The sequence below is a fragment of the Theobroma umbraticum genome, unplaced genomic scaffold (genome assembly GCF_002168275.2).
Source record: "Theobroma umbraticum cultivar Fairchild unplaced genomic scaffold, ASM216827v3 scaffold_51.0, whole genome shotgun sequence".
Taxonomy (NCBI): Eukaryota; Viridiplantae; Streptophyta; class Magnoliopsida; order Malvales; family Malvaceae; genus Theobroma; species Theobroma umbraticum.
The window spans coordinates 9392748-9419315 of record NW_018397260.1 but is presented as its reverse complement, the minus strand read 5'-3'; the positions used below and the strand labels follow the sequence as shown (position 1 = coordinate 9419315).

Here is a 26568-nt window from a genome sequence, read left to right as displayed (position 1 = left end):
CAAGACATATAATTATATTATTAGATAAATCCAAAGATAAGATCCATTACTATACGTATAAAATATAAAAATCAAATCAACAAATCATTACAATATTCGCTAGGATAAATCTATTAAGATATATAATTGTGTTAAAGCCAATAACAATTTTTTTTAAAAAAAATGATTTTTAGTAATAAAATCCATTTTGACTAGACCATACACCATTGTTCTAACTTTCTTAAAAGGATGCATTGCTTGATCCTCGTTTGATTCTTGACAAAGTGCTTCATGGACTTTTGTTTATATTCTTAATTCTTGATGTAAAATTGTATGTGCAATTTCCTTTTGATATGGTATAAATCAACCTTCTTGCAGAATTTGATCTTAGCAACCTCTGATACAACAATGGTTACACTGACATGGGCTTTGTCTTTACTACTTAACAACCGCGACGCATTGAAAAAAGCACAAGAAGAATTAGACGTCCATGTTGGTAGAGACAAACTAGTTGAAGAATCAGACATTAAAAAGTTAGTCTACCTTCAAGCCATCCTCAAGGAAACCCTGCGTTTATATCTTGCTGCACCACTTTCAGTGCCGCATGAGTCAATGGAAGACTGCGTCGTGAGTGGCTACTATATCCCTGCAGGCACACGACTTCTCATCAATCTTTACAAAATTTATCGCGATCCACATGTATGGCCAGATCCTTGCGAGTTTCAACCAGCAAGATTCCTAACTACCCACAAAGATTTCGATGTCAAAGGCCAGAACTTTGAGCTGATCCCATTTGGAAGCGGTAGAAGAATGTGTCCTGGAGTTTCCTTTGGGCTCCAAGTGTTGGAGCTTACACTAGCTAATCTGCTGCAAGGGTTCGAGCTAGGGACCCCTTTAGATGAACCAGTTGATATGGGCGAAGCCATAGGGCTGACAAACTTGAAGGTCTCTCCCCTTGAAGTCCTGATTACTCCACGTCTTCCTGCTGTTTGTTATTAGCTTGTAGCATTTGCAACAATAAAAGAAACTTCAGCTTAGCTTTGTAGCATTTGCAACAATAAATGAAACTTCAGCTTACTTTTGGGCTATTAATGGCTACCATACCCCTGCAGGCACAGAACTTTTCTTCAATCTTTACAATAATTCATCGTGATTACAAGTTTCAACCACAAAGGTTTTTGACTAGTTACAAAAATTTTGATGTAAGTTGTCAGGATTTTGAGTCGATACCATTTAGAAGTGGTAGAAGAATGTGCCCAGGAGTTTCCTCTGCGCTTCAGCTTATGCAGCTAATTTGCTGCATGAGTTTGACACAGCAACGCCATTCGATGAACCGTACCCAAACCAAGAAAAGCACTCCGACATGACACAAACCATCAAAATGCTGAGCCACCCTTTGGCAAACGACAAAATTTAGACCGTCCCACTAACTTTTCAAATAGAGAAAATCCAAATGATGTAAATTTATTAATATATATATTAATTCATAAATAATACGATTAAAGTTTGACTAATTAAAAGAAGATTAAACAAAATGTTGGAGATAAGAATCGTGAGGTGGAAGGCAAAAACAATACTAACTGTCACACTCTCTTATCTTAAAGTTTTTTCATCTTCATTCCAAGACATCAAAGCACAGAAGTAAGAGCTATCAGCGATGGAAACCCTCCTTCCAAGCCCTGCAAGTTGGATGGCTGGCGTCTTTGCCTTTTTGCTCTTCTGCTACTTGTTATTTACGAGAGTGATTAATCGAACAAGATCGGGCATGAAGAGAAAAGCTCCGGAAGTTAGCGGCGCAAGGCCTTTTCTAGGCCACCTCCACCTGTTAGGAGGGCCAACGCCTGCCCACATCGTTTTGGGTGACTTGGCTGACACATACGGACCGATCTTCACCATCAGGTTAGGCATGCACCCAACGCTAGTCGTAAGCAATTGGGAGATTGCTAAAGAGTGTTTCACCACCAACGACAAAGCATTTGCCAACCGTCCAAGAAGTCTAGCTGCAGAGCTCTTGGGTTACAATTATGCTATGTTTGGTTTCAGCCCTTACGGCCCCTACTGGCGTCAAATTCGCAAGATAGCGACGCTCGAGGTACTGTCGACCCACCGCCTGGAGAAGCTCAAACATATACGAGAATCCGAGGTTAGGATATCGATTAAAGAACTTTACGAGTTAGGGGTTAAGGGCGTAAGCAATAGTAGTTCAGGAAAGGTGCTTGTGGAGATGAAGAGGTGGTTTTGGACCTTAAACTTAAACATGGTTTTCAAGATGGTTATAGGGAAGAGATACTCTGAGGCTGAAACTTCGCACGGGAAAGACGAGAACGATCGACACAGAAAAGCCTTGAGGGATTTCTTTGAACTGACGGGAACGTTCACGACTGGCGACTCGCTGCCTTTCTTGAGGTGGTTGGATCTGGGAGGACATGAGAAGGCCATGAAGAAGACGGCCAAAGAACTGGACCACATCCTTGAGGAATGGTTAGAGGAGCATAAGCAGAAGAGAAATTCAGGCAACGCGGACAGTGAGCATGACTTCATGGACAGGATGTTGTCGCTTCTTAACGATGCTGCAGAGCTCCCTGGCTATGATGCTGATACAATCAACAAAGCCACGTGCCTGGTGAGTTCTTGCCGAATTTGGCCCCGAATCACATCTTTTCCTGTTTGCTTTTCTGCTTAATTTCGATACCTGGATCAGACAGTACGAGTTAGGTAGCATCGATCTCTATCTACTATGACTGCATCAACACGTTAAGATTAGAATTAAAATTTAACAGAGCCAAGGAAACCAAAATAATAACTCTAATCTCTTAAATACATCATTGAGTTGGCCAGGACATGTCGTTCTGGTGCGTGTGCCATCCGACATGTAAAACAACAAGCCACACATCAAGACCACTCCAACCAAGATCCAACTCAGTTGTCAGACAAAACCAGAACCCGGACCAATCAAAACTCCAAAACAGAACACAACCACAAGTCAAAGAAGTTACCATCACAAACCATGCGGCCATAACATTTGCTTATACGGAAGGGAAAAACCCACTCACTAGTTAATTACCAGCAAAAGATTTCCCAGCTTTGGCAAGAGCATCCGCCAGATCGTTGGCAACTTGAGGAACCAAATGCCCACTTGAGTTTTAGTACTTTCACTACCTAGAATCCACTTCCTTAACCTCCACAGGACGAAGTAAGGGTTCAAAACTTAGTTAACCACATTAAATCGTTTCCAATTGTCAATCCAAGGTTATTTGCTCCTTTAGACGTAACAAATTATTTTGAAAGCTTCTCTAATAGCAAACAAATCAACGAGGATCAAATCTCCTAAATCAATAGAAATAGAGAACAAAATTATAATAGAACCTATCTCATCTCACAGCATCTCACTTATTCCGAGCTAAACTATTCCTTATCGCTCCATCAACATTGAATTTGAAAGAGTCAAGAATATAACATTTCCAGACCACTATACTTTATTTGAATTCCTCCAATCATGTCATCCAACTTTTACTCACGGGGCAATTCTTATTTTGATATCATCAAATAATTGAAAAAGTACCCAAACATATGACATTGAAAAACATGTCAAATACACGAAGCCAAATAAATCAAATGATGACAAGAAACACTATATATTCTACTTGTCGCCTATCTTGTTTGAAAAAGCAACGTTCCCTGTTACACCACAACTATTGATTGACATATATTCAGTCTCTTGTTTTCACAACAAACAGATTCCCTGAGGGGATTATTTAATGTCATTAATCTTTTCCTCCTAAACATACGGAAAATTGTCGGTCAAGCTTCTTAATTAACCTAGTCTCATGGTCCAAGCAAGGATTGAAGATAAAGCTACAAATAGATGGCTTCCAAATTGCATTCTAAATCCCACGATATAGAGTTTAAATAAAACTATATATGTATATTAGATATGAACTATATAGTACTACTCAAATGAGCTGCATGTTCAGCTATATCACATATATAATTTTTTTTTTGTGAAAAAAAAAGTGCTAATTTTCCATGGATGGCCATATAGACTATATTTTCTTTATTTTCTTTTGTAACTTTTATTTCAATAAATTTATTCCACCTAATCATAAAACAATAATTTACTCATGAATAATAAATTTCTCTTTTGAAAATAATAGTAATTTAGTACATGCTTAGTCAGAAAGTATGAATGATTGAGATACAAAAAGTGACCAAACAAGTAACATGATTAAAAAAAAAAAGAATAGTTTGGTTGAACACGGATCTAAGTTTCACATGCATTAACGTGGAAAACGACTTGAAACTACCTGATAATCACCCGAACTGCCCCAATTGGTATTTGTCACACATTAATAAGCTGTCAGACTTAAGGTTCAATAGTCCATGGTGTCACAGCCCTATTAGTCCATGGTGTGACTATCTTAATAAAAAGTCATGAATCTCATATTATTGATGTTAAATCATTTTTAGTTTGTGAATCGTTTTTTATGAGATAAACCATGAAACTTAATGAATCTAAATAGATAGTTTCGTATACATTAATATGAATCACCGCACATGATGCCTGATTTTAGATGTTTAACCTTGTTATTGAGCCCAAAGGCCTAGTCAAAGTGTACACTTTTTCATATCCAAAGCCTAAAGGCATTTAATATTTTCTTATTGGGCCATTATCATTTGCAGGCTTTAATTTTGGGTGGCACAGACACTACGACAGTGACGATAACATGGGTTCTCTCCTTACTACTCAACCACCGCGATGTCCTGGAAAAAGCCCAACATGAATTAGACACCTACGTTGGCAGAGAAAGGCCGGTGCAAGAATCGGACGTCAAGAACTTGGTCTACCTCCAAGCCATCATCAAGGAAACAACTCGCTTATACCCAGCTGCCCCACTCTCCGTGCCGCATGAGTCCGTCGAGGACTGCACCACCGCCGGCTACTTCATCCCGGCTGGAACACGACTTCTAGTAAATCTTTCCAAGCTTCAGCGTGATCCGAAAGCCTGGTCCAATCCGGACGAGTTTCAGCCTGAAAGGTTTCTCACAACCCACAAGCATTTCGACGTCAGGGGACAAAACTACGAATTGGTTCCATTTGGTAGCGGTCGAAGAGTGTGCCCTGGGATTTCGTTTGCGCTTCAGGTTTTGCAGCTCAGCCTTGCTAGTTTGCTACAAGCGTTTGAGATCTTAACCCCGTCGGATGAGCCAGTCGACATGGGCGAGGGAGCCGGTTTGACTAATCTCAAAGCCAGGCCAATCGAAGTCATTCTCTCCCCTCGCCTTCCTCCTCATCTCTATCAATAAGTTCACAGTTGTTTTTCTCCAAAAAACATCATTGCTAGTTTACGAGCTGTTGGGCTACATATGACATTGGCTCTGCTCTTAGGAATGAAACGCCCTTTATGTCGAACTTAAATAATATATTAATAAATAATTTTAAAAAAATTATGATGGTATTTGATATTTTACAATATAATATGATTGTACGTAATGTAATATGATTGTAAGTAATGTGATTACAGAAAAAATAATATTATAGTATTTGATATACAAATAAAATAATAATTAAAATATAAAAAAAATAACATTATAGTTTGATTTACAAGTATTTTACTAGAATTGTAATATTAATTTTTAAAATTATCTTTATTTATTAAAATATAAGTATAATATATTTATATTTTTTATTATTAATTTTTATATAATATTATTTTTTAAATATATTTAATGTCATATGTTTGATTTTTATTTTTTATTATAATCTTATATATTTTATTTTTATTTTTAATATAATTTTTTATATTATATATTTTATTTTAATTTTTTTACTTATATTATATATTTTTAATTTTTATATTTTATTTTATTTTAATTTTTGATTCTTATATTATATATTTTATTTTAATATTTTTTATTTTAAATATAACATTACAAAATATTTTTAACAAAGTAACAAAGTTGAAGGGTAAAAATATCTTTAAGAACATTGCAAAGTGTAATGTAATGTGATTGCATTAGTTTTAAACTGCAATCACATTTTGCAGTTTCTTAATTGTAATGTGATTGTATTGTAATTTTACATTGTAAAACAAACACTATAATGTAATTTAATTGAATACGTTACAGAAAACGTACTCTTACTTCTCTCGTACCAAAAGCTCTTTATGTGTCATCATGTTTTGAAAGAGAGACAAAGACAAGTGTCAACTTGTCTCTAAGTACATAAATATATAGATTTTGTATGATATTTTGAGAGATTTTGTAGCATCCATCGCTCATATATAAAAGGAATCCATATCTTATGCCCATTCTTTGCACCATTTCCCATGAATTGTCATGCGTTTATTTTTTGTATTATTGTATTAAAATCACAGAAAATATAAGTAAGATCTACTCTTTGATTTTTAATACTTCTAGAAGTAATAAAACTTTGTCAATCCAATCAGACAACTTGATGAGATAAGGAATGGGGCAGGAAATGGGCGAAGAGATTTGGACAACTACAAAAGAGATGTAAGCTTTGTTCATCTTCAATCCAGGAGCTCAAAGCACGGAAGAATTATCAGCAATGGTAACCCTCCTTCTAAACCCTGCAATTGCAATGACTGGCATGTTTGCCATCTTGCTCTTCTGCTATTTGTTATTTACAGCAGCGATTAATCAGAAAAGCTTAACCAAGAAGATAAAAGCCCCGGAGGTTAGCGGTGTTAGGAGGGCCATTGCTTTGGGTGACTTGGATGATAAATACGGACCAATCTTCACCATCAGGCTGGGCATGAAACCAGCTCTAGTAATTAGCAATTGGGAGCCTGCCAAAGAGTGTCTCACCACCAACGATAAAGCGTTTGCGAACCGTCCGAAATCTCTAGCTGCAGAGTTCTTTGGTTACAACTACGCCATGCTTGGGTTCAGCCCTTACGGCTCCTACTGGCGTCACGTTCGCAAGATAATAATGTTCCAGGTACTCTCAAACCACCGTTTGGAGAAGCTCAAACATATACGAGAATCCGAGATTAGGACATCTATCAAACAACTTTATGAGTTAGGGGTAAAAGGCAGAAGCAACAGGTCCGAAAAAGTACTGGCAGAGATGAAGGATTGGTTTTGGACCGTAAATGTAAACCTGGTTTTTAAGATGGTTATAGGAAAGACATACTCTGAGGTTGAAGCATAGCTCGGGAATGATGAGAGAGATCGGCGCAGAAAAGCCTTAAGGGATTTTTTCGACTTGACAGGAAAGTTCACGATTGCAGACTCGCTGCCTTTCCTGAGGTGGTTGGATTTAGGAGGGCATGAGAAGGCCATGAAGAAGACAGCAGAAGAACTGGATCAAATCCTTGAGGAACAGTTGGAGGAGCATAAACAGAAGAGATATTCAGGCAACGTGGACGGTGAACATGACTTCATGGACACGATGTTGTCGCTTCTTAAAGATGCTGCAGAGCTCCATGGCTATAATGCTGATACGATCAACAAAGCTACGTGCCTGGTGAGTTGATGGGCTTGTTTTTTGCCTGGCAGTTTTATTGGCGAAGTGACCACTGACATCTGACAACTTGCTTTCTATTTCCAAAAGCCCATTATCTAACAACTTCAATCTGTGTTTCACCTTCTAATAGTATTGGGCTCATCCTTTGCAGGCTATTGTTTTAGGTAGCATAGAGGCCACCGCGGCCACCACCGTCTGGCCTATCTCCTTGCTTCTCAACAACGGCCATGCCTTGAAGAAGGCCCAACATGAATTAGACACCCATACTGGTAGAGAAAGACAAATGCAAGAATCAGACATAAAAACCTTGGTCTACCTCCGAGCGATCATCAAGGAGACGATGCGTTTATACCCTGGTGCTCCACACTCTATACCACGTGAGTCCATCGAGGAGTGCACCACCGGTGGCTACTCCATTCCTGCAGGCACACGGCTTATCATAAATCTTGCCAAACTACAAAGGGATCTAAATGTGTGGTCAAATGCTGATGAGTTCCAGCCCGAAAGATTTCTTACAACACATAAACATGTTGAAGTCAAGGGTCAAAACTACGAATTAATTCCATTTGGCAGGGGCAGAAGAATTTGCTCCGGAGTTTCGCTCGCCCTTCAAATTATGCACCTCACCGCTGGTAATTTGTTGCGCACATTTGAAATCACAACTCCATCAGAAGAACCAATTGACATGAGCGAGCAGCTGGTTTGACCAATATCAAAGCCACTCCGCTTGAAGTCCTTCTCACACCTCGCCTTCCTGCTCATCTCTTATGAATAATTTGCAGTCTTCAACATTTTGACAACTCCAGCATGAACTTGCTAATGGGCAATGGCCCCTATTGAGCCGTACTTGGTTTCGAAATCAAACCTCTGTCAACCATGGACATGGAGGTTCAATAATCTCATTTTATTGAATAAAAGATAATATGCTACTTGCTGTTGAAAGATCGAAGTCATAAAATAAATATCTCACTTGAGTATAACAAAAATCTGTTGGTCTATTTCCAGTTGATTTAAGTGGAAACTCTTTCTAAAATCTAACAATGACATTCAGTTAATTTTTTTTAAGCTAAATTCGAAAATATTGCCTTGTTTGTAGGCCGTAGCCCTTCAACTGGCATCAGAAGGGGTTGTTTCTCGAAACCCATGCAAAGTCTGGATTGACACACAAACCTCATCGGTTTTTCCCACAGAGCTGACAGCTTGGATCAGCAGATTAACAGCCGTTTCCTTTGGAAGCTCCTCATCTGCCAATGCAACTTGATGAACAGCCCAGAAAAGGCCCGGTCATGATGACTTGACATGACATCGATCCGAAATGGTCCATTACCCAATTTTGTATACAGTATGAACCCTAACGTGGTCCTTAAAATGATCACATTAACCATTATCATTACTATCATCACATGGGTGTTCGTGTGTCCTGTCACGGCCCTCCAGCAATGTTCCTTCATCCTTCGATTCTTCTTCCTATATCGAGTACAAATCATTGGCCATCATCTCGAGATCTCAGCCGTTTAATCCCGGGCCATGCATCTATATGTAGATTCATCGAGAGGATCTCCCAATTTGTCTTGGAAGCTGGCCTTACCCATGATGGTCATCCAACTACTGGGGAAAAATTGCAGCTTCCTTTAATTGACCAGACAGACATCTCCTGTCATTTTCGTTTCTTTTTACTCCTCTTTTTCCCCTTACCGGAGGCGTTTAGAACTCGCAAGTTAAATGTAGGCGCTTAGCTTGACGTGCATATATAGTCCAGGATCGGTGAGTTCCAGCTCTAGGTTCATCCAGTAGCGAGTGAAAATGGGGGAGAAACCTGTCACTATCAGTCTGTTGTCACCTAATTAATGAAAGGCTCGTTTCATGCTTGTCTTTATTATCAGGCTGGAGCTAGGAAGTAAGAAAATTTTAATAGAATGGATAAGTCAATCCAAGGAGCTAGTATGGAAATTCATCATGGGTAAAGTGTGAAATCAAACTTATCTTTTGTTAGTTATTTCTTTGAACTTGGCATATGAAACAAATTCTATTTATGAAAGGAAAGGAGAGACAGGAACCCTGGTTCCGTGTCTAATCCTGTCGATGATTTTGTCTGAGTTACCGTTATGGGGACATCCAAATTTGATCCTCTCAAAAGTCCTGAACACATCAGGAAGGCCCAGCAGGTACTTTCTGGGACGGTCAATTAAGTAAAGATGCACTCAAAATCCTGAACGTATTGAATTTTCTAAGTTGCCTAAACTACGGTAATTATGTCAGAAAGCAAACTCCTAGGATCAACCTTAATAGTTAACGTGTACCATAGCCGCTAACGACGTGATCAAACTGGCAAACGTCTTCGATCTTTTGAAGCAAATGGGACCCCAACATGCTAGCTCACTAACAGTCAACCAAATCAAACTATGCCCCTGCAGCCCTGCCCTCCTTATGAAAAGCCAACCCATCAAAGAACACGATCACATCGCCCAAAAACCAACCCTCAAGCTCAACACTCCCTCTGATTTTTTGCCCCAGAGCTAGACCACCAGTGGAAAGATGGAGCTGAGCATTAGGCAGCGCTCCACCACCAGCCTAGCGTTAGAAAAAGTTGTTGTCGCTGTAAGAGCAGAGAGGGTCATCTCCAAAACCGGCTTAGCATGGGCTCTGACTCACGTTGTTCGTCCTGGCCATTGCGTGACCTTGCTCGCTCTCTTTCCTGGTGAAAAGAAAGGTAATCCTGTCTTCTTTCTTCCCTTATATCGAAATTCAGATTCTTGTTATATTAGCCGTTTCCTTTGCTTCGAGAAGTTCATGCATTGACTTTCTTCTTCTAGTTTATCTTAAAAAAGGTAGAAGATTTTGGAATTTTCCGATGTTGGCTGGAGATTGCGGGAGCAGTATCCAGGAGGAGTTACCGGAACAGATTTGTCAGATCTCCGAGTCATGTTCACAGATGGTACTTCAGTTCCATAACCAAATCGAGGTAATCAAATGTCAAAGTTACTGAATTGCCCACGTTGGATTCGTTTCCTTCTTGTGGCGGCATAGTGGACTCCTTGGTCCATTTGTCAAATACGTGTTACGGACCTTTGCAAAAAGCGAAGTGACGTGCCTTTGCATTGCCTAGAAACAGCATAAACATGTAAATGGATCTACAAACTGATTGAGATGTGGGGGTTTAGAAGATTCCTGGAGTCCAAACAGGGGCTTAGGCACTACCGTCAGATGGAAACAAAAAAAGTTAATGATTAGTGGGCTTTGTTTGGACTTTGGAGGTTGAATGGCATGTGGCATGTGCAAATGAAGTAGTATACTCTGCTTTAGGTGCATTATTGCCAATCAACATTATTAAAGTTGTTTTTCCATGGAACCCCACCTCATCTCTTTATTTGGGATTCGGGATTATGTTAATCTTTCATAATTCTGATTTTCATGGATGGTAGCTAAAATGTCATAATAATTCTACAAAATTGCGATGATCACATATATGCTCTTCTACACAATATTGACAAGGATGCAGAAGAGAGGTGGGGGGGGGGGGGGGGGGGGGGGTTGGGTTGACTGCCGATCATACCTCTGTTCTGGAAGGAACTTGTCAGTTTAAATATGGTTAATAATGATTAATGAGTTCTTAATTTGCAGGTTACTGTGAGGATTAAGGTGGTGTCAGGAACAACTGGCAGTGCAGTGGCGGCTGAAGCCAAGAACAATGGAGCCAACTGGGTCATACTGGACAAGTAATTAACATACAAAAAAAGTATTATTTCTTGTTTCTAAGCTATTAGTTAAGCTGGTTGGTCTTAATTGTCGTTTACCCCCATAAATAAGCATGCTTTAATACTATTTCATTAATCCCTGGCAACTTGTCTTATTTGTTAATTTTAGTGGTCAAAGATTGACGTCGGATGCCTGTGGAACATGCTCATATGCAACAGTTCTGAGATTATTTGTGTTTATCGTAGTAAATTTTAAGTACTTATCACTAATAAATACAAATATTACATGTTACAGTTCTTAATTCTGTCTGGTAAAAGATCAATCTGATTGGTAACAAGACTTGTACTAATGTCTGTAAAATCTCAGCAAAACAATTTGGCATGACAGAAATTCATATTATCTTATATTTGAAGTTATTTTTTGTGTTAAACTTACGAAAGAGTTGTTTTTACTGAATCAGAAAACTAAAGCAGGAGCTGAAACATTGCCTAGATGAACTTCACTGCAACATTGTAGTGATGAAAGGTTCACAAGCAAAAGTTCTCAGGCTTAATTTACAATGCATAAATGAACTTCAAACTCCCTATTACTCTGCTGCTGCTTCACCGGTTGTGGATGGTGGAGAGTTCCTAGGACACCGGATGAAGCATTCTACTCCAGTCGGCAGCCCAGAAGAGCCAGGTACTTCTTATTCAAGAACAAGCCAAGAGCGGTTGCTACCAAGTTCTGATTCAGCAACATCTCTTTTCCTGGTATATCAACAAAATCCTCTTTTTGAAGGGCTGAACAGAGGAAATTACACTTCCTTAGATGATGAGAACAACTTGGATAACCAACTTACAGTTCTCAATTCATATGGAGAAAAGCTTATAAATCTATCAGCAAACTCAGCATCTTCTGTAAAAGTTAATGACAAGAGTATATTTTGGATTCCCCAAAATCACATTGATGAAAAGCCTCATAAAACCCAAAGCAATAGAACTAAAATCATATCCCCTTCTTCCAAAACCCTGCTTGACAAGTTTGTCCAATATGATGAAGATACAAAGCCAGGTAGGCTTGCCCACCAAAGCCAACGAAAAGACTACATGGTTAGCTCAAGCATTAGGGATGCAGTTGCTTTAGGTCGAACATCCTCAGTACCTCCTCCCTTGTGCTCATTATGTCAACACCAGGCACCAGTCTTTGGCAAACCACCAAGACGGTTTTCTTATGAGGAGCTGGAGGAAGCTACAGATGGATTTTCAGAATTGAATTTCTTGGCAGAAGGTGGTTTTGGTGTTGTTTACAGGGGGGTTTTGAGAGATGGTCAGGTGGTTGCAGTGAAGCTGTTAAAGTTTGTTGGCTGTCAAGCAGATACTGATTTCTGCAGGGAGGTACAAGTTTTGAGCTGTGCACAACATAGGAATGTTGTGTTGCTAATTGGTTTTTGTATTGATGGCAACAAGAGAGTCTTGGTTTATGAATACATTTGCAATGGATCCTTGGATTTCCGTTTACATGGTATTCATTTTCTCATTTTTATTTCTTTCAATATCATATTGTTTATAAGCTCCTGTATGTTCTTTTGGTTTCCATATGCTCCTTTTTTCTATTTGCATTGAGAACCTTTGTCCTCTAAATTATATTGGTTACATCTGGTTGACAGGGAGCAACAAAACCTCTCTGGACTGGCAATCACGGCTGAGAATAGCAGTTGGGGCAGCACGAGGCTTGCGATACCTTCATGAAGATTGCAGAGTTGGTTGTATAGTACACAGAGATATGCGGCCCAAAAATATTCTCCTGACTCATGATTTTGAGCCTCAGGTACCTTCATTTAGCTTTTGGACCTTTCACAAAGTGTTAATGTGTGTTCTTCTTCACGTTGACACAAACTTGAATTCATCATAAAGAGAAGTACAACACACCAATCTCTTCAAGTGATAAATTCTCATTTTCCATCCCTGTTGCAGTGTTGCTCAAGTGGCTATATAACTGCCATGAAAGAATTAGATATGCTTTGAAGAAATATCATGCCCTAACTTTTTAGTTGTCTCTTCAGGTTACTGATTTTGGACTCGCTAGATGGCATTCTGATCAATGGATTGTTGGAAGCGAGGAGCGACCCATTGGAACTTCAGGGTACTTCCTAAATATCCTTATTTGCCTGTGTTTTACGGCTCATTCATCTTTTTTTTTTCTTTGTGAAATGTCTCATTCTACCATTTATTAAGGTAACCCTGTTTACAGTTGTGCTTTGTTATAATCTCTGGTCTGAATTCTTTAAGACCTAACATCAGTATTCTGTAGTCACCTGCACTCACATAAAACAGTAAATACGTATCAAACTTTTGAAAATGTTTATCATTCTAATGGGGCTGAAAATGACTAAATCCAGGTATCTTGCACCGGAGTATTTGGATGGTGGAAGGATTACACCGAAAGTTGATGTTTATGCATTTGGAGTGGTACTACTAGAGTTAACGACAGGTCAAAGAATCAGTGACTTGCAATTTTACAAGGGACAGAATTTCTTATCTGACTGGTTCCACCCTCTAGCTGCATTAGACTCAAACCAAATAATGGCCAATATTTATCGGTTACTTGATCCATGTTTGGCCTCCAGCAAAATCCAGGACTACACTCATCAACTACAGGCCATGGGTCGTGCTGCTTTCCTGTGCCTAAGTCCTGATCCGGAATCAAGACCCCCAATGTCAAAGGTCATTTCATAATCCTTTCTTTCCTCTATTCTTTCCTGACCTTGGAATGGAAATTAAGAAATTTCGACGTCATTTGCCAATTGTTAGGTCCTTAGAATGCTTGAAGGAGGAGATGTGAGCATTCCTCTGAGTTTAGACCTGAACTCCATTGGCAACAGAAGCGGCCATTTGTGTGGATTGAAGACTCAAACGCAACCTGAATCTAGGAGACGCCACTCTCGAAAGCTTTCACATTGAATTGATTCTACAGACAACAAGGGCTGATGCTTGTATAGCTGATTCACCTGATTCTTTTTTCCTTTTTGATGCAACTTGAAGATACTTTGCCCTTAAAAGATTTGCATGTTAGTAATATGAGTTCATTCGTTGCTCACATTTGTGATATCAAAGAATATATCAAGATTTTGTACTATTACTGGAAAATTAATAAGATAGGGACCTTTATCGATTGTTCTTTAATTGAATTTTGACCAAGTCACATTACTCTTCTTCTTTCTGTGTCCCTGTCAACATAGTTAAGTAACAAATGACAAGTGAGAAAGAACAAAGAAGACAGGGTTTCCTTGCCTCTTAGGCAAAACACTAGTGGTTAGTAGAGGCAGAGTTCCAAGAGGAATATTGCTCTCGATGCTCCATTATAGTACTGATCTTTCCATCAGATAATGAAACTTGAAAGCGATACTACTCTGTGATTGAAGTGCAAAATGAACCACACGAATAACAAATAGTACATGAAGGAGGAGAACCCTTCAGGAAGAATCAAAAGGTAACTGATTTTGGCTAGGACACTGCTCTCAAATGAACTTGTAAACGGTAACTCAAAGTGGGTATATCTCCATAAACAATAGAGGAATATCCTATGTTTATGCGTCTCCATGTAGTTGGATGATCATTACACAATCTTCCCTGAACATTTGACAGACAAAAGATCAAAGAAAAGAAATATTTATTTAAGAAAGCATACCTTAATTTGTCTCCATTTCATTAGTAGCCAATCATCAAGTCCACAAAAAGCATTACATAATATATACCCATTGAAAAAATTCCAGTTGATCCTTTCACCCTCTCTGATAAGCAAATCCCAATAGGCAACATACACTATACTACAAAACCCTCAATTCCACGTGTCAAGCACAACAGATTTTCATTATAAATCATGTACACGTGGCATGATAAGGTTACATCAGAATCTCTAAAATGCAAACATACGAAATTCCTTGGCATCAGTACCTCCTATTCTGGCTGGCTCTGCTGGCAGACGACAAGCTCCCATCAGATGGGAAGGACCCCGCATCATAACTCTCCATCTGCTGATTCTGTTGCGCAGCTCCGATTTGGGCAAACTCCGAAACGCTCCATACCTTCACGGACTTATCAAGGCTCCCACTGTAAACAATCCACCGCTGCTCATTCCCCGATTCCTGATCTTTTTCCACAGCCAAGCACTTCACCGGCCCGGTGTGCCCTGTCAGCACCGAGAGGCATGTGTGGATGTTGCCGTCCCTCCGCCAAACACATATAGTCTTATCGGCTGATCCGCTAAACACCAAATTCCCTGCAGCAGAAAGGCAAAGAACCGCCAGCTTGTGCCCTTTAAGTACCCCGCCGTGAGATAATTGCTTTTCAAGTTCCCAGAAGTTGACCAGACCGTCGCTGGAGCCACAGTACACTACCGAACCAGGGGTGTTGATTGCTAAGGCAGTAACCGCACATTCTTGTTGTAAAAGAGTTTGAGACAATGTATGCTTTGTTCCTTTCCGGTGCAGTTCCATTTGCCACACTTTAACGCTTCCATCGGCTGAGCCAGTAAAAACCATTCCTGCCTTGCTCGAAACGACAGAATTGACAGCGTCGTCATGTGCATGAATGGATCAAGACATTTGGAATCAGAAATTCTCCAAACTTTCAAGGTTCTGTCCCACGAAGCAGAGTAAAGAAGACCTTGATCCACGTTCAAGCTCAAACAAGACACCGCATCCGAGTGTTTGATCCATAAAGAGCGCTTACGCTTCACTTCCACGTAATTGCTCGGTTTAATGGAACTTTTAAGGATATCTTTGAGAGTTGGCAAAGTTCCCGCTCGTTTGTGAACGCTGGGGTTCTTAGGAGAGACTTTCCAAACACGAATCTTCCCATCTTGATGACCAGTAAAAATCTTTTCACCGGATATCACAATGGCCTTAACCAAACCGCTGTTTGATTTGAAGCCGGTGAATTCTTTGAGATTCTTCCACACACGAATGTTCTTGCTATCAGAGCCAGTGTAAAGTAAATCCTTTGTGGCCGCTAAGGAATAAATATGGCCTTCTTCACGTATAAGCGAGCCGATGAGACTGTTCGCTGGAACGTTGTCATCTTCGAAAGGGTCCATGGAGATTTGCTGAAAGGAGACGTTGGTTCCATGGTGACATGGTCAAGGGTGAGCCATCGCCGCTCATCCTATTCGGTCATAAAAGGCAGGGCTGGCAGCGGATGCGCTGCTGTAACGAAGGCACAAATCATCATCGCTCGCAGGAGCAGTAACGGAAAGGTTAGGATCCGAATGCATAATGTTGCCAAACTTGGCTCTTGGAATGCTATCAGCCTCTGCGAACATTGTGCCCCCTCCTGCGTCTCTCATTCCACTCCCCAAACAAAAACAATATAGTATCAAACTACCCAACACCCAAAAAACCAAAGCAAGTTCTAATTATAGAAATATAACGAAAGAGAAGATGGACAGGAGAGATTTCAGGGGTTGAGAGCATATGAAAGCCTGGTTCCCTTTGCATGCATACATATTGCAATTATAGAAGTGGGGAGAGGAACACTGGAGGAGATTTGGCGCTATCAGATTTCGACAAGTGTGCGGACCAAATGCATTATTGCGTATAGAAATGGGCTCACGGGTCCAGGGAATCCGGGGTCCATTGCCTAATTTTACCTTGGGTGGTGGTTTTATTAGTTACAAGCTCGGTATTTGCCATTTGTACGGTGGCTGCTTTAATTTCTATTTTAATACCGTGACCTCTGTAAAATCAATTCCACAAATCATATTGCAGAGCAAGGCAGGCTACCATCCAATCATGCAGTGCCAGGTTTCGGGTTCTATGGGGTCTATAATTTCTTAAACTTGTGTTTAGTTTAAGAAATCTGCTTAGAGAAACAATGGCTTGGGATACGGTTTGCTCGAAATGAAAGTTTCTGAGTACGAGACCATGGAAAAATTATTGGAGCACTTTGCCACTTTCTGCTGTTCATTTCCCTTCTTTCGGCTACCAGCCTATGACAATGGCATCAATCATTAGACGGGGAGAAGTAAAGTTTTGTGAGGTTAAAACAAGAGTGACAATGTGGAGGGGGTAAATAAGGAAATGCAATAATTTACAATGATTCCGAAGTTCCATCTTTGGCTACCTTCAAAAGGATATGTAAAATGCAAGCACTGTATGTCTTATGAAAATTCAGCTCCTCGCCCTCCACCACAAAAAATAAGTAGTTTAAAATATATATATATATATATATATACACACGTATAGAATACAGGGTTTGCTAGTTGTTCATTTGGCAGATTAGATAGTAGAGTGTGATGGGTGCATTCCAGCGTTTCATAGTTTTTAGCTACTGTCTGTTAACCCTGCACAAAATCCAGGCAAAAAATTGCTAAAAAGTGTGAAGAAATGTGTAAACGTAGAAGAATTTGGTCCCAGTCCTGATAGGGTATTAACGCCACCCACAGATATTGTGTTCATAAACAACATCCGAGGTAGGGAACCTCTTTGCCCCAGGGCGCTATGCCACGCCTTTGAAATTTAGAGAAAATGACTATCAATCAATCGAATCAGCCTTCTCGGGTGCACAGTTCTGACCCGCGATTGAATCCTATGCCCTACCTCTCGTTAACAGAGTAAAATGATTGCTCGCTGTAAAGTCCTTCGTACCTACATAGATTAAACTGTTACAGCTTTTGCCTGAAATGACTGAGGCAAGCAAAAAAAGGACAGAAGCTATTAAAAAAATGACCAGAACATGAAAACCACCACTTGTTTGTTGACAGGTGTGACGCAATTCCCAGACTAACGTGCAACCGCCACGTACATAGGACAGAAGCGCGGCTGTTTCCATGTCTCTTTGATAGAACGTTGACAACATCACCTGGTAGGCTGGTACCCTTCAACTCTGCACCCTATAGGCTAGGGACCAATCAACCAGCCACTGTTCTATGGCCACTTGTCCCGCACTACGTAAAACAGCTTGGGAAGTTGGCAGTGTTACTGGTTCAGAGCCAAACTACTTGGCTGGTGACCGTTGTCTCACCATACCAGTTGCTAATTTTGGAAAGAGTGAGGCAAGCAATCATCCTATTTCGTTGCAAAATTGACATGTTATTTATTGGGGTGTTGTCCCCAAATAAAAAATCAGGATCCCGCCTGAGTATTGATTAATAGAATCCATAGTTCAAGAGTGCAGAGTAAACAGTGCAGACCACCATGCTGCAATGTTATAGCTTATTACGTGTTGTTGATATTTAGTGCTTTGTCAAATTGCCTTCCCCAACACGTCCAGTTACAGAGAATCTGATCCGATTTAATGGATATCAAATCCCGAAAGGCCAGAACACTTGTTATTGCATTGATGTTTATTGGTTAAGTCACCTGGCTAGACACCCGCAAGGAGACAATGACTGGGGTTTTTGGCTTGGTGTATCACAAGTGGGAAACCCCAACCCCATCAAACATGAATTCCCACTTTAGAGCTAATCAGGAATGAGTAGTATAATTGTAAGTTTTTGCCACTTAGAATTGAAAATGACGACTTGTGAACTCTTTGCTTTAAAATGACCATGGTAATAAAAGGGCTACCATTGGATTTATTTGTAATTAAGCATTACTACCTGATAAAACAAAAACCTCTTGCCTCTGATACAAAGATTAGGCTGTCTTTTCCGTATAGCTGCTAAACCTAATACATGATCCCAAGCAAAAGGTCCTTTTCTCACGTTTGAATGAAAGACTAAATAGAAGCAATAGACAAAAGCAAGATGTTTTGCCTTATTTATCCTAGACAAGAAAAAACAAATGAGTATTACTCCATTGCCCATTAAGGTAATGACCATTCATCATCAAATTGATATGACAATTACCATCAGGAGAGGAGGAAAGAACAAAATATAGGAGCAATTACTTGTTACTTTTCAGGCTTTAGTAGAATCCTGGAAGCAGCAAACGTTCTGCCTAACTGAACCGAAACGGAACAATATTAGTCGATCCAAAACTTTGCTTGACACTGAATTTGACTGCAGCTGAATTTAGAAGGACTTGTCAGTGCTAGAGGCTTGCAAGGAACATACATATAAAGGAATTGGAATGAAAGAGGAGGATAAAACATTCAGTTTGTGGTGAATCCGGAAGTAACACTTTGACAAGTGCATAGATATATACTTTAGCAATTCCGATGGCAATACACATGGAGCTATTGGGCCTTGGTTGATGAATTGCAATGTCTATTTGCAAAAGAGCTCCTGCTTTTGGGCCAAGCCTGTCCAAACTTCCCACTGCCCTTGCCTTTCAGAAACCCAATGCCTGCCTTCGGGCCAACTAATTTCAAATCGAATTGTTCTTTAAATAACAGCATAATCAAGGCTTTATTGTTGGAATCCGATTCTTTACATATGAGCTTCGTTATGGATTTAAATAATCGTGAGAAACGTATGGAAATGAGAAAGATGATTCACCACCAAGGAAGAAAAGGAGAATAAAAGAGCCATGCATGGAGCACATGGGATGATTCCCGGAAAACCCAACCAAATCCAAAGTGGAGCTCATGTAAACAAGACATGGCGGAAACAAAGATTTCTGGTAAATTACTATTTTCAACAAGGAGTCTGGAACCGACCACCTAAAAAAACTATAGATTCTGCTATCTGATTGCGAAACACTTCTCGAGGGCATCTCGAACCCACCAAAACCGACCAAATTAATCCCCTTCATAACGCTCTCTCCCCTATAAATACTCTTCTTCCCCAACTCACTTGCTCTTCACACTCGTTTCTCTACTAGATACTCCTGCTAAATTCCCCACAATTCAAAAATGTCTCTTTCTAAACCTGAGAAGAACATCATCATCAAGGACGGCGACGACCACAACAACTGCGCTGAAGATCAAGAAGAGCAAGAGAACATGGATTATGTAACCAGCCATCTCTACATGAAGCCAAGTCATTCCAAGCAAACCCTGGACAAGGAAGTGGTTTTGCGGAGAATCCGTCACCGTAAGCGTATGAACAACGTCAAATCCGTACTGCAATCTTTCCTTGGGTCGTCGTTGCAGGCCAAAACCGATAACAAAGCTTCGGTCCCTGGATTAAAGTGGGTCGATGATGCTTTTGCTGCTCTTTAATTGTAGTTGTGTACAGGTTTAATCTGTCTGGCATATGAATCAATAACTTGTACAGTTATCTATGTCAGTGAAAGCAGAAGCACTAGCAAGCCTTCTATTGTTCAGATTGATGTATCAAAGATTTGTCTGGAGAATGTAACATACTGTACTATTTTTCTTGCAAAACGAAATTTTTGCTTGGAAATCTGCTTGCACGTTGATGCAGAACATGGACCTTCATGCCTAATTTTGGGCTCCTTAAGGCCCACTTTCGAAGAACTATCACCTTTTAATCCTTCAACAATGTAGTATTACCAACATAAGGATATGATTGAACTTTTGGGAAGGGATCATCTTTTAATGCAAGGGGTTGAAAATCTTGGGCTAGGTATGGTATCTTATGCTGGAAATTTTTTTGACTTTATCATCATGAGATTCCCAGCTTTTACATGAAACATTTAATCCAACTACATAATTTATTATAAGCAGTCTTATCTCTGGTTTCCAACCACTTCCCATTTAGTTTATGTTCATAGACGTTGACAGATCAAAGACGAAGACATCAGCAAGACGTTGGACTTTGGTGGAATATAAGTAAGAGTTTGTATATTATTATTTTTGTCGGAATTTTTTAGGATGGATTTGTGTCCAGTTCCATGGCATCGCTTGTTCAGTATTTCATATTTGGAAGCAACAAGATCGTTGCGATTAAAGATGATATCTGCCAAGATCCAGAGTGCATTCACACCTAAAACCTGATTTTAAGCTGAGATTATGGTCCACCAGGCTACATGATAGACCCATGAATGATTTGACTGCAATGATTTGACTGCAATTGATTTCTATATGGTTCATGAACGAACAAAAAGAAGGGAAAAAAAACTAGAAGAAAAGGGGAAGAGATTGACCATGTTGATTTTGTCACCATAAAACTGCTATTTTAACCTGCTCTCCAGATGGACGAGTTTTTCATTGCCTATCGAATCTTGTCTTAAAGAGGAACAAGATTGTACCCTTCAGTTTTTTACTTCTATGCTGTCAAAACCCAAATTAGACATTGCATTTCAGATTCAGAGCGCAGTTTTAGTTCTAACAGCACCAGCCTCCAGTTAGCTAGCTCTAAGCAGAATGGTAAAGCAACCTTTATGAGTTTATTACTGTCTCAAATCTCTTTTTCTTTTTGTTTTCCTTTTTGGGGTCAATGTCACATATCAGTATCACTTTGCTTTCCTGTCTTCTTGCTCGAAGTTCATTTGCCTATGTTCGCCACTTCACCTCAAGAATTGGAACAAAAGCTTTTCTAATGTTTACAGCATACCCTCACTTTTTGTGCGTGATTGGGAGGACCACCCAAGATTTCAGGCTTGAAATGTAGACAATGCAAATCTATAATGATTAAATAAGATCTAGGGGTATTAATTAATGACAATTTGGAGAATAAAGATCAATCTGGGAGAGCCAAAGGAAAACAAAGTTTTCTTCAACGACAACGTTTATTGTCATTACTTGATTTCAAAGATCCAATGCAAGGCAGCTAGAATAAAAGAAATGAAAGCAGAGCCGAACACGGCTTAAATTGCAATCGTTATATTGTCTTTATCTCTTGACTCTCTTCCGCGCTTTCATGCTTGTGACCCACAGCATCGTTTCTAGCTATGGCTTGCTGTCAGAAGCAACAGAAACCATAGCTTACATTCAGCTTATTCAGCATATTTTAACTCTAGAAGATTAAAGTAAATAAGCAGGCCATGATAGATTGCTTTGCCGTGTATGGTACTGCAAACTGGGGTGCCCAGGGGGTATTCATTCTTTCTCATGATCACGGGTTATTTCTTCTTATCATTCAATGGGGATGGTCCCCACACAACAAACCAACCCTAATGACTAAAAGCTCATAGTACTGGTTGACAATGGGGAAATGATGATGATTCAGAATTTTGACTTTTTGGAGAGGGATTAGTCATTTCTCCCCAACTGCAAGATAACCAGAAAAATGTTCATTTGCTTGTGTGTGGAAAAAAAAATCAAAAGAGAAGTAAAACCATAGCAGCCAATGGTAGTAAATCCTATTTAGTCAGTTAAAAATATAGTTTACCCATAATTGAGAAGGGAAGAAAACCCTCTGGCACTTTTACTTTATTGTTGAGTATGTATGCATGCCAGTGGCAAGGTGTGAATATCTAGCACTACTATTGCACCTTTTCTGTCCCTTAAATCTTACTAGTTTGCAATTAACATGTCAGGATTTAACCTCAGAGTGACGTTTGGTATCAGGGATGTAAGCCACATTCTCTGCAATGTGGCTTATTAAATTACATTACAGTGTTTGTTTTGTAACAGATGACTGCAATGTAAGATTGTAATGCAATCACATTGCAGCCAATGGATGTAATGTGATTGCAGTCCAAAACCAATGCAATCACATTATATTGCACTCTGCAATGTTCTTAAAGACAATTTTACCCTTCAACTTTATTATCTTATTAAAAATATTTTATAATATTATAATTAAAATAAATATATAATATAAGAATAAAATTAAATAAAAAAATATAAAAATTAATATTTATAAATATAGATAAAACAAATTAAAATAAAATATATAATATAAAAATATATTAAAGAAATGAAAATAAAATATATAAAATTATAATAATAAATAAAAATAAAATATATGACATTAAAATATATTTAAAATATGATATTATATAAAATTTAATAATATAAATATAAATATATTAAAAATAAATATATAAATATTATAATAATAAATAAAAATAAATATATGACATTAAAAATATATTTAAAATATGATATTATATAAAAATTATAATATAAATATAAATATATTAAAAATAAAATATAAAAATATTATAATAATAAATAAAAATAAATATATGATATTAAAAATATATTTAAGAAAGGATATTATATAAAAATTAATAATAAAATATAATATATTAAAAATAAAATATAAAATATTATAAATAAATAAAAATAAATATATGATATTAAAAATATATTTAAGAAATGATATTATATAAAAATTAATAATAAAAAATATAAATATATTAAACTTATATTTTAATAATTATGGGTCATTTTTACAATTAACATTACATTCCCAGTACTTACTAAAGTACTTGTAAACCAAACACTGCAATGTTATATTTCTTGCATTTTAATCATTATTTTACTTACATACCAAACACTGTAATGTTATTTTCCCTGTAATCACATTGCTTGCAATCACATTACTTACAATCACATTACCTGTAATCACATTACATTGTAATGTACCAAACGCCACCTAGTAGTTTCAAGGTTACCAATTGGATCATGTATTGACCAGTTTTATTGAAACTATTTTTTTTAATCTTTTGAATGGTTTTTCACTCAAATAGATGCCAAATTGGCAGTAAACCAACCGCCAAGGAGAGAAATTTCTCAGGCAAGCATCTTTGGCCTGCTGCCAAGTTAACTTTCAAAGCATGCTTTGGTCAGTTGATGGAAACGTTGAATTAAAAAAAGTTGGGTTTATCCAATGGATATCAGGACAATAAGAGGAGAGTAGTGTGAAAACAAGGAAAAGATAAAAAGAGATTTGTAGATGATTTCTCACTCTACACAATGATGAACCCCATTTCCATAGTTTTATCCTTTTTCTCAACATCTATTGTGTTGAGTCAATATCAAAACCCCAAGATGGTTGCTAGTGTTTCTTTTGCTGTCAGTGTGACTGCTTTTCACTGCTGACAAAAATCACACCAAATTTCTAACTACATAAGTTCCTAGTATTAAACCAAGTTTTTTATTGCAGGAAGGAACAAGAGCAGGACACCTGAGAAAGAAGAGAGAATTTCCTTTCTTTTTCCAAGAAAACTCTGTTCAAGGCTTCAAGCGCCAACGACTAGGGAATGATCTCGGCAAGCAGAGAATTCCAACTTCTTTGATCAATCCACCCTTGACATCTAATGGTCCTGAAGAGACTCCCAGTCCATCACTCTTAAACAAGCATTCCTTCTTTTGCTTTTACAAGTTTCTATCTGCAAAACATGAAAGAGCCCGTTGTTTTGTTCTTAGCAATCTTTCTGCTTTCCTTAATCACGGCTCAAGCATCCAAGTGCAACCGGTCATGTGGCGGCCAGACTGTTCCTTATCCATTTGGATTCTCTGCCGGCTGCCAAATCCCTCTAAACTGCAGCTCAAGTAGCCAGAAGCTTGTCGCCGGTTTTCCAATCCTGACCATAAACGCTGATCGCATAAAAATCAGCATTGAAGCCACTTGCAACCGTCCACTCCGAGCCCTTCACCGCCTTTATGGCCCCAATTATGCACCAACATCTCGGAACGCAATTCTGTTGCAAAACTGCAGCTCGCCAGCGCCATGCATGATACCATCAACAATGGTTTACACTCATTTCGAGGCCCTTGCTTGCTCTCCTAACAGCAGCAATATAAGTTGCTATTCAGAAAACAATGCTAACGGTTTCGCTGATTACAACAAGGTGACTCGAACCAACTGCAAGTCATTTTTATCGTCCATATCAGCAGAATCTTTCAATGAATCAGCAGTCCTGGAGGTCCGGGTGGTTGAGCTAGGGTGGTGGCTTCAAGGACGGTGCTCTGACTTCTGTTCTGAAAATGCAATTTGTGATGAAATTGTTTCACCGTTTAGTGGAAAGCCAGGATTCCGTTGCAAATGCAAACATGGGTTCACAGGCGATGGATATCGTGCTGGCGATGGTTGCCGGAAAGGTCAGTTCTCCTTTACCGAAGTCCTTTGAAATCTTACTGTAAATTACTCAAGTTAATTCATTAAAATTCATTTATTTTGATGCTGAATTCAAACTATGCAATCAACACATAACTTTACTAATATGCCAAGATAAAGGTCTTTGGAAACAAAATAAGCATGATTAAATTATATATTTCCAGCAGTTGCCCTGACTTTATTGCAAAATGAAGCATTGAATAAGAAAATTTTGGCCGAAAAGCAATATATGATATACTATAAGAAGAGTTTTGTCCCCAATTTTGTTTTATTAGTCAGTAGAAGGAGATTTCCATGAAGAATTAGTGGTGGTAGACCATTCTCAACATAGCAGACTGAAAGGACTCATCCTGCAATTATAGTTCAATGCAATTTCTTTGCAGGGCAGCAAAGAGTGCCTTGCTGCACTGTTAAATGATCACAAACATCCTGATTTGCTGGCCAAAAAAGTAGTATTGTTGGTGACCCCAGCAGTAACAGGGGAAAAAAGGTAAATTCTGGCACTTAAAAACTTGCTCTATTTTATGGGGGCCAGTCATCATTTTGTTGAGGGGCTAGTCAAACCTCACCATTCAACAGAAAAGGGACCAAAGTTTTTCCTTCATCATTTAGCAAGTTGATGAAGGATGATCCTTGCAATCTTTCTCTTTGTCCCGGTGTAATCAACAAGATGTGTTACTAAGAGGTTATCATTCACTCAAATGGGTAGTTTCACCTACCGCAATTGGGGGACCCCCTGTTAATTTTTTAGTTGCAGCAAATCCGACTGCATTGGTTTATCGCGGAAGAAAGAACTACCTGATCGGGGAACTCTAGAATCAACAATTAAAATATATAATATTGAGACAAAAAAAACTATTTTATTGTGTTATACATAATTCATATACAAACAAGGAGAAAGATAGAGAAAGCAACGGCCTTGGAATCCAATGGTATTAGGTGGCTCCTGGCTTCTGCTGGTGCCAAGCTGAGAGTTTATACCTTTTCTGACGCAAGGAAGTGATTAAGCATGATACCCCATAGAGGTTTCTACATCTAATATTTGACTAAGCAAAATTGTCAAATATAGAGCAGTTCGATCAGATGGATTAGCATAATAGCAATTAATTTAGAACTTAAGCATAATTGCTGATGATTTGTTGAACAAGGCTGCTTTAATTTGCTTCACCTAGTAAAATAGTCCTGCTAATGTTAAGGGTCAATAGAGGTTTGTCCTCAAGGACCAGACACATCCCAGGAATTTCCTAATGAAGATGCTCCTGAAAGTTTTCTTTAAAATCAGAATGTCATTGTCTGATTAAACTTATGTAAAAACTGCAACCTCTTTCTGTCTTACAATTTGTTTTCATGTGTTTGTTGCCATGTACAACCGAACAGCACCTTCAGATTGCAACCTTGCAGGATACATTTCTGGCAAATGTGGAGGAACGACTAGGGTCGCTGTTTTGGTTGGAGGTAATGATCAATTAACATCAAACATCCTACTATAGGTTTCTTTGGGTATAGCTAATAAAAAACGTATTCACAAGGCTCTTGTTTGAGGTAATGGCCTTGCCCTTGTATCATGG

General features: G+C 38.7%; 6 protein-coding genes and 1 pseudogene across 10 annotated transcripts in view; 6 read left to right on the top strand and 1 right to left on the bottom strand.

Moving 5' to 3' along the window:
* The window catches only part of LOC110416195 (cytochrome P450 CYP82D47-like), a 4891-nt gene extending 3824 nt beyond the window's left edge, over nt 1-1067 (top strand). The window contains exon 2 of the mRNA XM_021428083.2: nt 358-1067. Coding sequence (XP_021283758.1) covers nt 358-978 — 621 coding nt within the window. The 3' untranslated portion in view covers nt 979-1067. The remainder of the gene's footprint in view (nt 1-357) is intronic.
* The window catches only part of LOC110416926 (F-box/FBD/LRR-repeat protein At1g13570-like), a 90045-nt gene that overhangs the window by 27028 nt on the left and 36449 nt on the right, over nt 1-26568 (top strand). The window lies entirely within an intron of this gene.
* LOC110416553 (cytochrome P450 CYP82D47-like) lies at nt 1492-5450 on the top strand. Its single transcript, XM_089783585.1, has 2 exons — nt 1492-2602; nt 4660-5450. The coding sequence occupies exons 1-2, from the start codon at nt 1637-1639 to the stop codon at nt 5281-5283; spliced, it is 1590 nt and encodes a 529-aa protein (XP_089639711.1). The 5' UTR covers nt 1492-1636; the 3' UTR covers nt 5284-5450.
* LOC149527219 (cytochrome P450 82A3-like) lies at nt 6548-8307 on the top strand (annotated as a pseudogene).
* On the top strand, nt 9774-14328 carry LOC110416189 (inactive protein kinase SELMODRAFT_444075-like). 4 transcript variants are annotated; one of them, XM_021428076.2, is made up of 9 exons: nt 9778-10178; nt 10282-10430; nt 11090-11184; nt 11625-11845; nt 11945-12667; nt 12813-12973; nt 13209-13288; nt 13545-13869; nt 13957-14328. In XM_021428076.2, exons 1-9 carry the CDS (start codon nt 10004-10006, stop codon nt 14104-14106), a joined length of 2079 nt encoding a protein of 692 aa, XP_021283751.1. In that variant the 5' UTR covers nt 9778-10003; the 3' UTR covers nt 14107-14328. The 4 variants fall into 4 exon arrangements, with proteins under 4 accessions (XP_021283753.1, XP_021283751.1, XP_021283749.1 ...); XM_021428078.2 differs by having other exon boundaries at nt 9774-10178; nt 11625-12667; nt 13965-14083; XM_021428074.2 differs by having other exon boundaries at nt 9786-10178; nt 11625-12667.
* LOC110416190 (protein JINGUBANG-like) lies at nt 14824-16616 on the bottom strand. Its single transcript, XM_021428080.2, is given in 4 exon segments — nt 14824-15742; nt 15745-16262; nt 16264-16316; nt 16319-16616. Coding segments are annotated over 4 exon segments (1392 nt in total). The 5' UTR covers nt 16490-16616; the 3' UTR covers nt 14824-15092.
* Nucleotides 23924-26497, top strand: LOC110416193 (wall-associated receptor kinase-like protein). Of its 2 annotated transcripts, XR_002445151.2 has the most exons (3): nt 23924-24984; nt 25384-25490; nt 26378-26461. XR_002445151.2 is itself a non-coding variant. In XM_089783586.1 (2 exons), the coding sequence occupies exons 1-2, from the start codon at nt 24282-24284 to the stop codon at nt 25416-25418; spliced, it is 738 nt and encodes a 245-aa protein (XP_089639712.1). In that variant the 5' UTR covers nt 23924-24281; the 3' UTR covers nt 25419-26497. The 2 variants fall into 2 exon arrangements, 1 of the variants encoding a protein (XP_089639712.1); XM_089783586.1 differs by having other exon boundaries at nt 25384-26497.

Coding starts and splice junctions, on each gene's coding strand:
- LOC110416553 (XM_089783585.1), top strand. CDS start 1,637: ATGGAAACCCTCCTTCCAAGCCCTGCAAGTTGGATGGCTGGCGTCTTT. Junction 2,603..4,659: donor TCAACAAAGCCACGTGCCTG/GTGAGTTCTTGC, acceptor TATCATTTGCAG/GCTTTAATTTTGGGTGGCAC.
- LOC110416193 (XM_089783586.1), top strand. CDS start 24,282: ATGAAAGAGCCCGTTGTTTTGTTCTTAGCAATCTTTCTGCTTTCCTTA. Junction 24,985..25,383: donor TGGCGATGGTTGCCGGAAAG/GTCAGTTCTCCT, acceptor ATTTCTTTGCAG/GGCAGCAAAGAGTGCCTTGC.
- LOC110416189 (XM_021428074.2), top strand. CDS start 10,004: ATGGAGCTGAGCATTAGGCAGCGCTCCACCACCAGCCTAGCGTTAGAA. Junction 13,289..13,544: donor CGACCCATTGGAACTTCAGG/GTACTTCCTAAA, acceptor GACTAAATCCAG/GTATCTTGCACCGGAGTATT. Junction 13,870..13,956: donor CAAGACCCCCAATGTCAAAG/GTCATTTCATAA, acceptor GCCAATTGTTAG/GTCCTTAGAATGCTTGAAGG.